This window comes from Rutidosis leptorrhynchoides, chromosome 2 (genome assembly GCF_046630445.1).
Source record: "Rutidosis leptorrhynchoides isolate AG116_Rl617_1_P2 chromosome 2, CSIRO_AGI_Rlap_v1, whole genome shotgun sequence".
Lineage (NCBI taxonomy): Eukaryota > Viridiplantae > Streptophyta > Magnoliopsida > Asterales > Asteraceae > Rutidosis > Rutidosis leptorrhynchoides.
In genome coordinates, this window is record NC_092334.1 from 85875181 (window position 1) to 85889791 (window position 14611).

Below are 14611 nucleotides of genomic sequence, written 5' to 3' on the forward strand. Positions count from 1 at the left end.
GGTGGTTCGGTGACAGTTCGTTAGTCTAGTGGTGGTTCGGTAGACCGACGGTGGTTCATGGTTCAGTAGTTTGGTGGCGGTCCGGACCGTCCGGTGGTCCGGTAGTTGTTCAGTGTTCCGGTAGCGGTCCGGCGGTGGTATGGTGGTCCGGTGGCAGTTCAATAGTCAAGCGGTATAGTAGAGGTCCATTAGTCTGGTGGTGGTCCGGTGTTGAAATTCAATTAAATAAATCAATTGTTGATATTAAGATAGACAATTATGAAATTATCGTCAAATTAATGATTGAAATTTATAATTGAGATCTATTTAGATTGTTAAGATTCAACCTCAGATAGTGTAATATCATGCATATGAGAGTACGATCAGCTAAGTCGCAAATGATCTAGAGAGAACCTCAATAATGATAAGCATACATCACTGATAAAGTTTGTGCCAATAAATAAATAACTATAACCTTTTTTTTATCCAAACTTAAATCTGACTTTAAATCAAGATCATAACTCTAAGTTATTAGGCAGCATCTTGTTTTCTCGTGTACTCATTGATCCTACAAAACTCAAACTGTACTCTATATATGTTTCTTGTGTACTTCCATCTCTCAAATGAGTGATTACCTTACCATATAATATAATAATGTAATAATAGACGTGTTAACATGAGAAAAAAAAAACCTTCAATGGAAGTGGAGAACACCAGTAATCCGGAAGGGCGGGTCAATCCCTATGCGAGTAGCATTACGCTGCAAAACCAATTGGGGTAGTGTACTGGCTTCTTTAGCTGATATGCCTTCAGCAGTCCATAATGTCAGATGGGGCCACTCGATTTTACAGTTTATTTTCTGGTCATCTATGGACCCGAGACGGGTTTCGAAAGCAGCTAGTTGATCTGAGAATAATAGAGCAGTTATATCCACAGGGACCTCTTGGTTCTCGAATCGACCATAATCGGCTACAGCCGTTACACCATGACTTCTCTTGTGAGCCAGAGTGATGTGGGCCTCCTTCTTTAGGTTGTTCTTTACCTTCTTTTTTTCCAAGTATTTTTTCACCTTTGGGCTCTTCTCAGACACCTATGCAGGAAGATAAATTAATATCAGATTTAGAGAGAAGAATTTCAACTCGACTTGAGTCGACCCTTGTTTTGACCCGTTATCCAACCTACCTGAGATACCCGTTATGTCAAACTATACCTGGAAATCGAAACCCCTAGTCTTAAATTTGGATCAATTGGGTCAAGCTTTTGGGTCAACTGGGACTTCAAAAAAAAAAAAAAAAAACACTTGACAACGTAAACCCCAAACCTTAAAAAATAGGTCCAATAAGTTTCCCTCAACCTATGGGGTCCTATACAAAATATAACATAACGGGTCTAATGGGTATCGGTTCCGAAAGTTCAATAAATAGAGATAGAGATAGGTCTAATGGGTTACACGGGTCGAGCATAATGATCATAATAAGTTTCATCCGTCAAACATTTATGAAACCATTCACGGTTATATCATTTATTATGTACATTAATTATTGTTTTCACATATATATAATAAATGATAATAGCTAAAATAAATTTTTTGACCCATGACCCATTTCGACCCGTTACCCAACCTCACTCATTTGGTCCCGTTCTAAATACTGACCCGTTTGACCCATGACCAATTTCAACCCAAAACCGTTTTGACCCATTACTCAAACCAATACAACTTGACCCGTTTGCCAGGTATATGTCAAACCCACTCACTGTGTAAAACTTTAAGGGTCGACGGCCAGCAACAGCAACATCAATGAAGATTATTATTGAGTCGACCCCTGTTTTGGCCATTAACGTTTAACAAACAAAGTATATATATGTAGTATACTCACAATCGAAAGGAGATTATGAACGTCTGCATCAGTAACGTCAATGGCAGCAAAAACTATAGGTCCAAACTTTCTCTTTTTACTTGTGGGTGTAACATATTCTCCCTTCATTATTCGATTTAATTGTTCCAACACTTGCTTAACAGCGATTTCAAAAGGAACCTACAAACGTACTAGTATTATAGACAACCATAATAACATTACCCAACTGGTTAATACAATAAACAAGGCAATTGTTACCTGAATAGATATCATATACTCTGCATTTTTGGATAGAACTTTGCGCAGTTGCTTTTCCCATTCAACCCAATCTTTTACGTATGTCCCTTTAGTAGACTCTAATCTGCACATAAAAAAATTCCAAAAAAAAAAAAAAAACATACTTTCTGACACAGGTACCAAAAGACAAAAGAAACTATACCTAAGGACAAACTACAAGAAAATACAGTAAACTATTAATCATCCACCATATCTGCAACGTACTCTTGAAATAATACAAACATACTTGCTATTTATTACTGAAATATGTAGCATGATGAATAAAATGGTCTCAATTTGAACATTTTGGTAACAAATGGCTGGTACGTTGAACTCGATGGCTAAAAAGAAATATTTATTGTATGATAGACATATTTAACAGAGAGAAAAAACAACCTGCCATGCCTATTAGTATGAAGCCTGTATAGATTTATCCCCTTTTCCAATACCATCTTCACTGAATCAGGTATCGGACTCCTTAAATTCAAAAACAAATAAAATAAACTGTTGGTACAAGAGCAATAGTTACGGTTTTCCAATATAATTATAATAAAATAGTAAAAAGGTTTAGAATGTCGATGTCATTACCTTTCAGATTTCAGAAGAGGCATCTTCACAAGTGAGCCAAAACGCTCTATAAGTTCACTCTCAAACTCTTTGCGGTTCTGAAGTCAGAAAACGAACACTTTAAAACAATGGTTTATTTGAATATACAGTAGTTGAATTGAATGATATTTCGACCCAATTTTTATAGGAGGGTTTGAACCGCGCAGGTTCTAAATCTAACAGGTCAATTGCGTAAAATAATATAAAATTTCCTTATATAGAAAAGGTTGCAACGACACCCAAGAATCCTAATCATTCAAATTTAAAAACTCAAATGATTATTAAAGTAATAAAAAAACTTGCCATACCTTTCCATGGTACAAATGATAGAACATTAGCAACACATATCCCACATTCGGACAAGATTTATCAAGTTTTCCCTTCAATTAAACAGAAAATGATATAATAAGTGATACTTCAATACAAATAAGTGGATTAGAACTACAATGGCGCAAATGGAAGAAAAAAAAAAAAGAAGTAAACATACAGGATGGTTAACTCGGTTAAGTACACGATGTATGAAAACTGCTAATGCATCAAGTGAGAACGGATTTGAGTCGGTTCCTGCATGTTTGGTCATACAAAGTAACATGTTAAATCAAACATATAACAGCCGTCCTACACAAATTTAGAAAGAAAAAAAAAATTGCAACATTATCTTCTTCGGTTAAATTCCAATAATTATTTACGTATTTACCCTTAAAAAATTTCACGAGCTTACGATAACTAGTAAGACTTATCAGCATAGATTTTAAGTGAAACATTCCACGCCTTTTAGACATAGAGTAATAGTATAAAAGAATACAAGTGTATAAAATAGAATTGAATGTTAAAATACAATGCAAATAATATGGAATTAGTAATGTATATAAATATCTAGATATTAAAATGTAAAAGAAATATCTAGATATTAATATATATATATGAAGAAAAATTTAGATGTTAAAATGAAAAAATCTAGATATTTTTATGTGGTAAAAATATCTAGATATTTATCCATGGAAAAATCTAGTGTGTAGAAGTTTCCATGGAGTAGTATAAATATGGGTGGTGATTTCATTTGTGGAGTAAGGAGTGAATGAGAGTAAGAAGAAGAAGTAAGGTGTGAAGTAAGAAAAGTGTGAGTTAGTGAGAGCTTATAAGTAGAGAAAAGAAAACTTATAAGCAAGTAATATTGTAATTGTTTCTTTGTATTAATAAAAGTGTTCTTCGTTAAGTTTCCCATTTAAGCCTCGGTTTGTGTTTAAGTTCTTAGTGCACTTGTGTTGTATCTATTATATGGTCGGCTCTGCCGCCTAAGTGATATATAGTCGGTTATACCGCCTGAATGATATGTGGTCGACACTGTCGCCTAAACATTATTGTGCACTAAGGATTCATAAAATTAAAGGCTAACCAACGTCAAAGTGTTGGTGTAGTGAGTGAGTATAACCTAGGTCCTCTATAGTGGGTGTGTTGGGCTCGTCGAAGCTTCCAACATTGAACATCATGATAACAAGCAGAAATCATTCTTGACAGAAAAGGACCTTTTGGATTTGAAATTTCTATACTTGTCTTGAAACCATGAAACATGTCAAGAAATGAAAATAATGAATACGAATATGCTACTGGTGATAGAATGAATATAAACAATTTTTGAGTGTTCTCTCAAAAGAAAAATCAGTAAGTGTGCAGAGGATAGAAATAAGAACCTTCCGAGTCAGGCACAATCGGCACAGCCAATGCATTAGTATTACGGGACATGTCCTCGATCTGCAAAAGCGGAAATAAATCATCACAAAGTTCATTTCTAAGGCTTTATTATAAATATTAAAATTTAATTTTCTGATGAAAAATCTTCCAACAAACTTACCAGCATCCAAACTTCTTCATTGGGTGCATTTTTGTCAGCAAGCATGATAGAAGGTCTCTTTTTCCGTTCAGCAGCAACTTTTTGCCAATATTTCCCTGTTGAGATTAAAATAGGAAGAGATCAATAAAACGGATATCTCACATGCATACCGAAAGTCTAACCCTATACGGATATAAAATAAGTACACTTGCTAATTATAGTGCGTGCCCAATGAATATAACACCCCCTTATCAAAATGTATAAACATAATAGAATATTGTCTCCAAGTTAACACCAAGTAGTGGTAGATATATATGGTGATCAAACTATGGTACTAAAGAGGGTGAAATACTAAGGTGTTGTTTGTTTTTTAAGATTCTGAGGACCATATTTGTGAAGAAGATGTGGCCTAAAGGTCGAATAGTGAAGATTGTTTGTTTTTATGTTTGTAAAATATCATAATCTGGTCTGCATCACTTAGAAACATATTTTTAAGTCTGCAGACAGATAAGACATTATTATATCTTATATATTTAGAAAAGAAGAAAATAGTTTGCAGTCTGCGGACGCACAGACATAAGACAATATCACCTGACTAAAAAACAAACATCACCTAAGACAACCGCCAAAGGGCTGGCCTAGTAGTATTTGGGGGATCCATCAACCAAAAGGTTGTGGGTTCAGGACTCATTTGAGACAAAAAGTTGCAAACAATAGGCGGTTAGGAGTGTAAATCTTTGTCTTTCAAAGAAAAAAAAACAACAACAAATATAGAACAATTAGCTAGAAGTGCATCATATACCCTTTACATGGTCACCCATTAGACTGTGAATTGGACGGTCATCCTCAATTCCACCTGGAGTGCCCAATATTTCCCTACCTAATGCGGACTTAGCACAACCAGGTATTCCTGAAACAAATTATAGCTTAAATTAGTAATATAACACGCACATACACATACACATACTACATAATTAAGATTGAGAAAACAAAGTACCTGGAAAGAATACTATGAGCCCTTCCTTTTTCTGAACGGCATCTGGACATGGGCTAGAAGGTTCTAGAACCTTTTCAGTCTCAACAAAGTCACCATTTTCATCTCCGCCTCCTTCAACAACGGCCAAGAAATCTTCAGTTCTCACAAAGCCCCCAGCACATCCTATCAAAGCTTGATTTTCTGGACTCCGTTTCGCGTATTGTTCAAGGAAAGGCTCAGCTTCACTCAAGTAAATATCTGATGGTAGTTGTTTGTCTCGACATTTCTTTTTTATGTACTCTGCCCTGAATTTTGTTTTGTGTTTATCATGTACTAGATGAAAAATATAATAATAATAAAGTGCAACCCAAAACGACTAAATCATTCATTAATCATTACCATTCATCCAGCATCTTAGAGAGCTGCTTCTGCTTTCCTGACGATGTATTCCACATTTTCATTTGCCTACAACATGCAATTAGGAAACCTTAAATATCACCCAAATAAATGAAAGAGACAAACATCCCTAACATAAACGATAACACAAAACCATGATTTTATACAACTCAAATGTAATCCTAGAACAAGAAGATATCAACATAAAGACATGCGTACCCACACATTTAGATGCATCATCATATGTTACCTGAGGTAGTATTTCTTGTAGGCAGCTTGACCATCTTTAAATAGAGTTGATAACCCGTTACGAATTAAAAACGTTCTTAACTGTGCAATAAAAATATCAGGTAAGAATGATGTAAAGAAACTACTTCACGAAAATAAACAGGTGAAATTTGGTTTATAATTAACAAACCATATATGGGAGAAATTTCAGCTTGATCATTAGATTTGCATCTTCATCCGCTAACTCATTTTTTGTAAATGTGTCATCACCATCTTCGTGATTATTTCCGACATTATAACTAGTTTTATTCATCTCTGCACCGTTACTTACCTTGAACAAGTTAACATCAACAAAGAAACCTGAAAAACAGAAGGTGCACAAGTTTCAAACATCTATATACAATCATGGGATTAATTAATTATTATTACAAATTAAGGTACATGTTATTAAGTTACATCTCAATTGTAATAACTTAGTGTTATAAGCATTTACCTCGATATAGAGGCCAAAGGTCTGGCTTGTACCTGAGAAACACCATATAGAAGTCAATAATCCATCTATATGCACAAATAGTAGACAATTAAAGCCATTTTATTGTGTAACATATCACGAAAAAAGATGTAGATGTATGACCTCATCTCTTTCTGATATTGCCGAAAGGCTGAATCACTATACACGTGGATCACCATCTTAATGTGAAGATTCTCGCTCGATATTGAATTGATTTTGTGGTAGTTATGGTAGCACTTGCAAGAAGCACGAAAACTCTTTTCGCTCATCAAACAAACAATTTCCTGAATAAAGTATAATGTATTTAATTAAAAATAAAAATCTTAGCTTGCCAAAGGAAATAAAAAGACCATGACACCAGAAGTAAAAGGGTAGTGTGAGTTGGGTTAACAGGGGTCTTAAACGATGATTTTGGTAGGGTCCACGTTAGCTTACCTTCAACTTTGTGGCAGAATAATCACACGGATTAGCTTGAATAAATTTGTTAACTATGGATTTATCAGCATTATTTGATAGTACATCATCACCTTCAATTCCAAACCAATCCACATAATCAGGACAGAATGAGGTACCGGTGTGTTGAAGAAGTGCCTTTATTTGCTGCATTTGTTAAATCAAAATTACTAAAAGTCTCTAAAAAATGTATTGATTAATTTAGTATTAATTTAAATAAAAGGGGATGTAGCGTTCATTACCTGTTTCTCATCAGATTTATTTGCTGCACATATTTCCCGGAGGCCCGGTCCCAAATCTTGATAGACTACAATGTCAACATAAATAAACAAATACTATAACAAGTTAACTAAATAACATGAAAAGAAAGAGTTCTAAACACGATATCTGTGAATATGAGTTTAAAGGTAAGCAAACCTTGCACAACTGGTGAAGGATAATCTTTTAAAACGAGTTCCATCTCTTTAGCACTCTCATGGCTTACAAGACGTGCAACAAGGCCCTCCAAAATCTCCCCCTGCATCTTTATATGATCTATCGATCCTGTAATCATTTTTTTTATTTATTAGATATTATAATATTAGCATTTTACATTTTTGAATTCCAAAATTATGTTTAGTGGAGAAAAATAGTTGCACCTGGAACAGAGATATCTGCCACCTCATCAAGAACTTTACATACAGATGTGGCTGTGCCTTCCTCATATAGTGCATCAAAAGCAGAAAAAAATGATGTCACCGAGTTCCTTCAGGAAATAAACACTCACTTGATTAATTTAATGCAACTATTATTATGTAAAAATATTCATAATAAATAATTAAATAATACTTTATTAATACAAAAGTACATCACTTTAACAATTAAAAACATTAACTTTGAACTGGTTTGAGAATAAACATTAGCTGTTGGTATATGTAACATTCTAGATAATTACCTTGTTGAGAACAGCCAAACGTGATTTGTGGGCAACCGCCAATTACGGCAAAACGCAATAATTTCTGGAGTGGTGTAGAACTTAGGCTTCCCATTTCCCAACTCAGTGACAGCAGTCACAACAACTGTTCAAAGTAAAAGAAAACACAAAAATCAGATTCGATCATCATTTAAATTTCAAAGATTAAAAAAATAAGTAAAATGATATAAACAATAGTAATATATTTGGATTTAACGGTTACCGTAATCTTCACGAGGTCGTTGCCCATGGTCTCCTAAAACAGCAGTCACCAATTCCATTGATATGTTCATGTGCTCTCGCTAAACATATGTCATATTCATTAAAATTGTTACTAGTAGAAGAAAAACTGTCTACAAATTAATATAAATAGATTATCCATCAAACAAGGGTCACAAATGTTTAGAATGCCAAGTACCTCAAGAAATTCATTAAACTCTGTTTGCTTTTGGGCTGCTTCAGTACCCCATGCCTGACGAAATACTCTTCCAAGAACGAAAACCCCAACCGCAGTATAACTTCAAGCATTCAAAAAAATAGCTAATTATAATCCGCTCGTAAGCCTTAACCTATCTTGTTACTATAAGTAACTTCTGCTTTTACAGACATATTCATATTCATATTATTATCGTTTCAATTTTCGTGCACGGAACTAGTAATAAAATCATTATATAAACAAAAGATGAATGACTATCCGGATTCTGCAAATACAAAAAAAAAAAAAAAAAAAAAAAAAACATTACCATCCATATAAGTATACGGTATACCAAAGAGATATCATCATAACAAAGTACAGGGATACAGTACCTCTAACGTGCCAAGGCCTTTCGATATCTTTTCTATCATCCTTATCCTAACCTATAATCGAACATATATAAATAAATTTCAGCAACACCAAAAACGACTAATAAGCTAGGAAAATGAAAGAATCGACACATGTCAACCAGCTTTTTGAATATTCATCAACATTATTTATAACTGCAGAAAAGGGAATAATGATAGTAACCTCTTGATCAGACTTCTCGTTTTCAAATTTGGGATAAAATGCGGCTCTTATTTTCGCAGTGGCGTATGTAGTGTTATCTACATTGAAATTCTTCAACAAGTTGCTCAAATCGACAGGTTTTTTTACAGCATAAGATGTTGCAGCTGGCATTGTCCCGTAAGACTTCGTTTGAACGACTGACTTTTTACGTTCACTAACTCCGTTAGTGGTAGCATTAACAGATGGCCCATCCATCTTGATGCGGACCGGCTTCTGAATCGACGTTTGATCTGGGTGATCACGTCTTTTCTAACATATTATCAAGTTAAGCCAATTAAATGATCATTATATTAACAAGCAAATCACTAAATTAAACAAATTTCTCTATCAACATTCTATTTATTGCATTGGCAGTTAAGCATTTCAAATATAAACCAAATGAAAATCTTTGTCTGCATCTAAGGTTGCAAAATTCGCTATTCGGGGATTAATCGGTCTAGGCTTTGGAAGGAGTAATCGGAAATTCGGGGATTGATCGGATTTACTTTATACATTAAAATATTAAGTTTCAAAAATTATATGTATAAATATTGAAGAAAAGCATAAACATAAACATAAACTTTATCATAATTGTCTAAAATTGTTCTTTTTGTTTAAAAAACTCTATAGTTTTGGTTTAAATTCACGTTAAAATGTTGAAAAGTTTTGACTTTGACTACCAAATTCGATTTTGACTCCTCAATTGATGTTGACCAATTAATTATACGGATTTTGAAAAATCTGAATGAACTGCTCTTCAAAACGAGTAATTGGGGATTAATCGGGGAGTAATCGGGTATTTTACAACAGTGTAATAACTACATATAAAGCATTTGGAAACTTATCTTAAAAACTTATATTTTAATACATCAAAATCACTTTCAGTTACTATAGTATTTCAAGGAAACTCGGCACAAAAACAATTATACATTATTCAAATTCAAATATAAATCAAACAAAAATCTTAAAACAGGCAAAAGACCTAATGCGTTTTTCAAACCTAATGCGTTTTTTAAAGCTAGCAATACACTAAATGCATTGATTGAATATAAGCAAAAATCGAACAGCATAATCGCAGTAAAAAGACTGTCATCTGTACAGAATTCAATAATAGTTACTTAATCAAAGTCGATCATAATTCATAAGCGAATAATACCTGCTTACGTGGCATGATTGAGTGTGAATCAGCGATGGTTGAAGTGATGATGAAGCGAGCGTGATTAATGGATTGGGAAAAATACAGCGAATGAAGGCGGAGGTTTTACAAGAACGAGAAGAAGTTGATGAATAGAGAAGTTTTTGATAAGTATACCGACGTTCATTTATAGATATGCAAAGGGGTTTATGCGCTCTGTTAACTTTTTGAGCCCTGGTTGTAAAAAACACTTTTCGGCCCGTTGTGAAAAGTTGAATTCCCTGTTGGGCCAAAATAAATATACAAAGGGCATTCCTAAGTGGCGCACGTGAGGGGGAAACGAGGGGGCCAAGCGATGGCGTGGACCGGCAACAGCTGGTCAAGAGGCGCGCCGGCCAATACTGCAACGGGTGATGGCAAGTAGCAAGTGGACCCCACATTTTTTTTTTTTTGAATTCGACTGTTGTTATTAAAAAAAAAAATTAATAAAAATATTAAAAGAGAGGAAACAATATGTCAAAGACTTATCTCGATAAGCTCACGTGCGGCACTTAGTCTCTACTAAGTCAGCCTTACTCGGACCTTATAACGATTCAAGTAACCAAAAGAGAAAATATTATAGAACAAGTGGAATTGAAGAAAATACTTATATTGCTTGAGAATGCTTTACAAGAGAGAATGTTTGAGATTTGAGGTGTGGTGTGCCAAATGAGACCACCCCTATTTATACTACTTCTAACACAAAATGGATGGCTAAGATTAATCTAAATCAATGGTTAGGATCTAAGTACTAGAAACTTCAAGTATATACATGGAGATAGATATTTCCATGAACATTCCATACCATTTCATGGAAGAACTCATGGGAAAGTTCTAGGGAGCTTCCATGATGTTCTTGGGCCTTCCATGAAGTTCTTGGGTTAAAACCCTTAATTGGGTCATAATCTTAGTGGGTTGGGCCACAAACTTATTGGGTTGTGACATTCTCCCCCACCTAAGCTCGCGACGTCCTCGTCGTGTGATCCTCGTGATACTTCTTGATCACTTACTATCACATGCGGTATCCCCCAATACTTCACCACATTCTTGAAAAATAGTTTTGCGGTTTCATCCGCGGTAATTTCGGATGATGCGGCTATGAAGGTACCATACTCAGAAAACCGGTCTACCACGACTATAATACTCCCACACCCTTCCGACTTGGGTAAGCAAGTAATGAAGTCCATGGAAACACTCTCCCATGGTCCTTTCGGTGTAGGTAGCGGCTGTAATAGTCCTCCTGGTTGGCGTTGCTCTATCTTGTCTTGTTGGCATATTAGGCATGTCCGCACGTACGTCTCTATGTTGTCTTCCATCCTTGGCCAATAATAAGTGCCTTCTACTAATGCCAGCGTCCTCTTGATACCTGGATGACCAGCCCACTTTGAATCATGACACTCCTTCAAGATTGTCCGTCTAAGATCACCCCACTTAGGCACATATAACCGGTCTCCTTTGGTGAATAATAGATAACCCTTGAGCCAAAACCTTCGCGTTTTCCCATCTCGAGCCAATCCAACAAGGTTTTTGGCTATAGGATCATGCTCTAATCCCTCCTTTATACGATCTTGAAGGAAGAATTGTGGTTTTGTGATCGCTGCAAACTCCGCCTTACGACTTAGGGCATCAGCTACCACATTGGCCTTCCCAGGCTTATACTCCAACACATAGTCAAATTCGGCTAGGAAGTCTTGCCAACGAGCTTGTTTGGGACTCAACTTCTTTTGGGTTTGAAAATAACTCGTTGCCACATTATCCGTCTTGATCACGAACCTTGATCCCAAAAGATAATGCCTCCATGTCCTCAAACAATGAACCACCGCCGTCATCTCCTTCTCCTGCACAGTGTACTTCCTTTCCGCCTCGTTAAGTTTCCGGCTTTCGAATGCGATCGGGTGACCCTCTTGCATTAGAACTCCTCCAATAGCAAAGTCCGATGCGTCTGTGTGTAACTCAAACGGAATGGTCACATCCGGAAGTCTCAACACCGGTTCTTCCATGACCGCTCCTTTCAACTCTTCGAATGCTGCTTGACATTTCTCATCCCACAACCAAGCTTTGTTCTTCTTTAACAATTCTGTCAATGGAGCCGCTTTCGCCGAGTATCCCTGTGATGACCCGAAAATTTTTGACTTATTTAAACCAATTCTCTATACGGTTTATTATTTTAACACGCTAAACAAAGTCTATTAGATTGAGTCTCAAAATTTTAGAACTGTTTCATATATACAATTACCTTTGATTACTCTCGACGATTCATGAACAATTATATGTATGTATATATATATGTACAAGTAAAAACGACTTTCCTACAGTAAAACCCTATTTGTTACAGTAAAAATTACTTTGCTACAGTAAAACACAATTTGCTACAGTAAAACACTACAGACAGATGGCCAAAGTGAAAGAACAATACAAACATTGGAAGACATGTTACGGGCATGTGTGATTGACTTTGGAACCAGTTGGGATCGACACTTACCGTTGGCAGAATTTTCATACAATAACAGCTATCATACGAGCATCAACGCAGCGCCATTTGAAGCACTTTACGGTAGAAAGTGCAGATCTCCTATCTGTTGGAGTGAAGTAGGAGAAAGACAACTTACTGGACCAGAAATTATTCACGAAACCACCGAAAAGATCATTCAAATACAACAGCGATTGAAAACGGCCATGAGTCGCCAAAAGAGTTATGCTGATGTAAGAAGAAAACCGCTAGAATTTCAAGTGGGCGACAAAGTCATGTTGAAAGTGTCACCCTGGAAAGGCGTTGTACGATTCGGTAAACGAGGAAAGCTAAGTCCTAGGTACGTAGGACCCTTTGAAATCACCGAAAGAATTGGAGCAGTTGCTTATCGATTAAGGCTACCACAAGAACTTAGTAGTGTTCACGACACATTTCACGTGTCAAATTTGAAGAAATGTTTAGCTGAAAAGGATGTCGTAATTCCTCTTGATGAAATACGAATCAATGATAAACTACATTTTGTCGAAGAACCTGTTGAAATCATGGACCGTGAGGTCAAACAATTAAAACAAAGCAAAATACCGATAGTTAGAGTTCGTTGGAACGCTAGACGAGGACCCGAGTTTACTTGGGAACGTGAGGATCAAATGAAGCAAAAGTATCCACATTTGTTCACTGATATCGCTCATGAAACAGGTACTACTCAAAATTTCGGGACGAAATTTTCTTTAAGGGGGAGGTACTGTGATGACCCGAAAATTTTTGACTTATTTAAACCAATTCTCTATACGGTTTATTATTTTAACACGCTAAACAAAGTCTATTAGATTGAGTCTCAAAATTTTAGAACTGTTTCATATATACAATTACCTTTGATTACTCTCGACGATTCATGAACAATTATATGTATGTATATATATATGTACAAGTAAAAACGACTTTCCTACAGTAAAACCCTATTTGTTACAGTAAAAATTACTTTGCTACAGTAAAACACAATTTGCTACAGTAAAACACTACAGACAGATGGCCAAAGTGAAAGAACAATACAAACATTGGAAGACATGTTACGGGCATGTGTGATTGACTTTGGAACCAGTTGGGATCGACACTTACCGTTGGCAGAATTTTCATACAATAACAGCTATCATACGAGCATCAACGCAGCGCCATTTGAAGCACTTTACGGTAGAAAGTGCAGATCTCCTATCTGTTGGAGTGAAGTAGGAGAAAGACAACTTACTGGACCAGAAATTATTCACGAAACCACCGAAAAGATCATTCAAATACAACAGCGATTGAAAACGGCCATGAGTCGCCAAAAGAGTTATGCTGATGTAAGAAGAAAACCGCTAGAATTTCAAGTGGGCGACAAAGTCATGTTGAAAGTGTCACCCTGGAAAGGCGTTGTACGATTCGGTAAACGAGGAAAGCTAAGTCCTAGGTACGTAGGACCCTTTGAAATCACCGAAAGAATTGGAGCAGTTGCTTATCGATTAAGGCTACCACAAGAACTTAGTAGTGTTCACGACACATTTCACGTGTCAAATTTGAAGAAATGTTTAGCTGAAAAGGATGTCGTAATTCCTCTTGATGAAATACGAATCAATGATAAACTCCATTTTGTCGAAGAACCTGTTGAAATCATGGACCGTGAGGTCAAACAATTAAAACAAAGCAAAATACCGATAGTTAGAGTTCGTTGGAACGCTAGACGAGGACCCGAGTTTACTTGGGAACGTGAGGATCAAATGAAGCAAAAGTATCCACATTTGTTCACTGATATCGCTCATGAAACAGGTACTACTCAAAATTTCGGGACGAAATTTTCTTTAAGGGGGAGGTACTGTGATGACCCGAAAATTTTTGACTTATTTAA

At 35.9% G+C, this 14611-nt stretch overlaps 1 protein-coding gene across 1 annotated transcript; it reads right to left on the reverse strand.

Annotated features, from left to right (window-relative positions):
- Positions 1 to 509: 509 nt before the first annotated feature.
- Positions 510 to 10663, reverse strand: LOC139888041 (tRNA ligase 1-like). Its single transcript, XM_071871076.1, is given in 28 exon segments — positions 510 to 1069; positions 1857 to 2015; positions 2094 to 2196; positions 2508 to 2588; positions 2700 to 2776; positions 3026 to 3097; positions 3205 to 3281; positions 4409 to 4469; positions 4570 to 4664; positions 5351 to 5458; positions 5546 to 5829; positions 5924 to 5989; positions 6171 to 6250; positions 6339 to 6508; positions 6642 to 6673; positions 6783 to 6943; positions 7095 to 7259; positions 7355 to 7419; positions 7530 to 7655; positions 7751 to 7857; positions 8047 to 8170; positions 8288 to 8366; positions 8483 to 8633; positions 8713 to 8765; positions 8872 to 8922; positions 9071 to 9358; positions 10018 to 10181; positions 10330 to 10663. Coding segments are annotated over 28 exon segments (3729 nt in total). The 3' UTR covers positions 510 to 673.
- Between the last annotated feature and the right edge of the window lie 3948 nt (positions 10664 to 14611).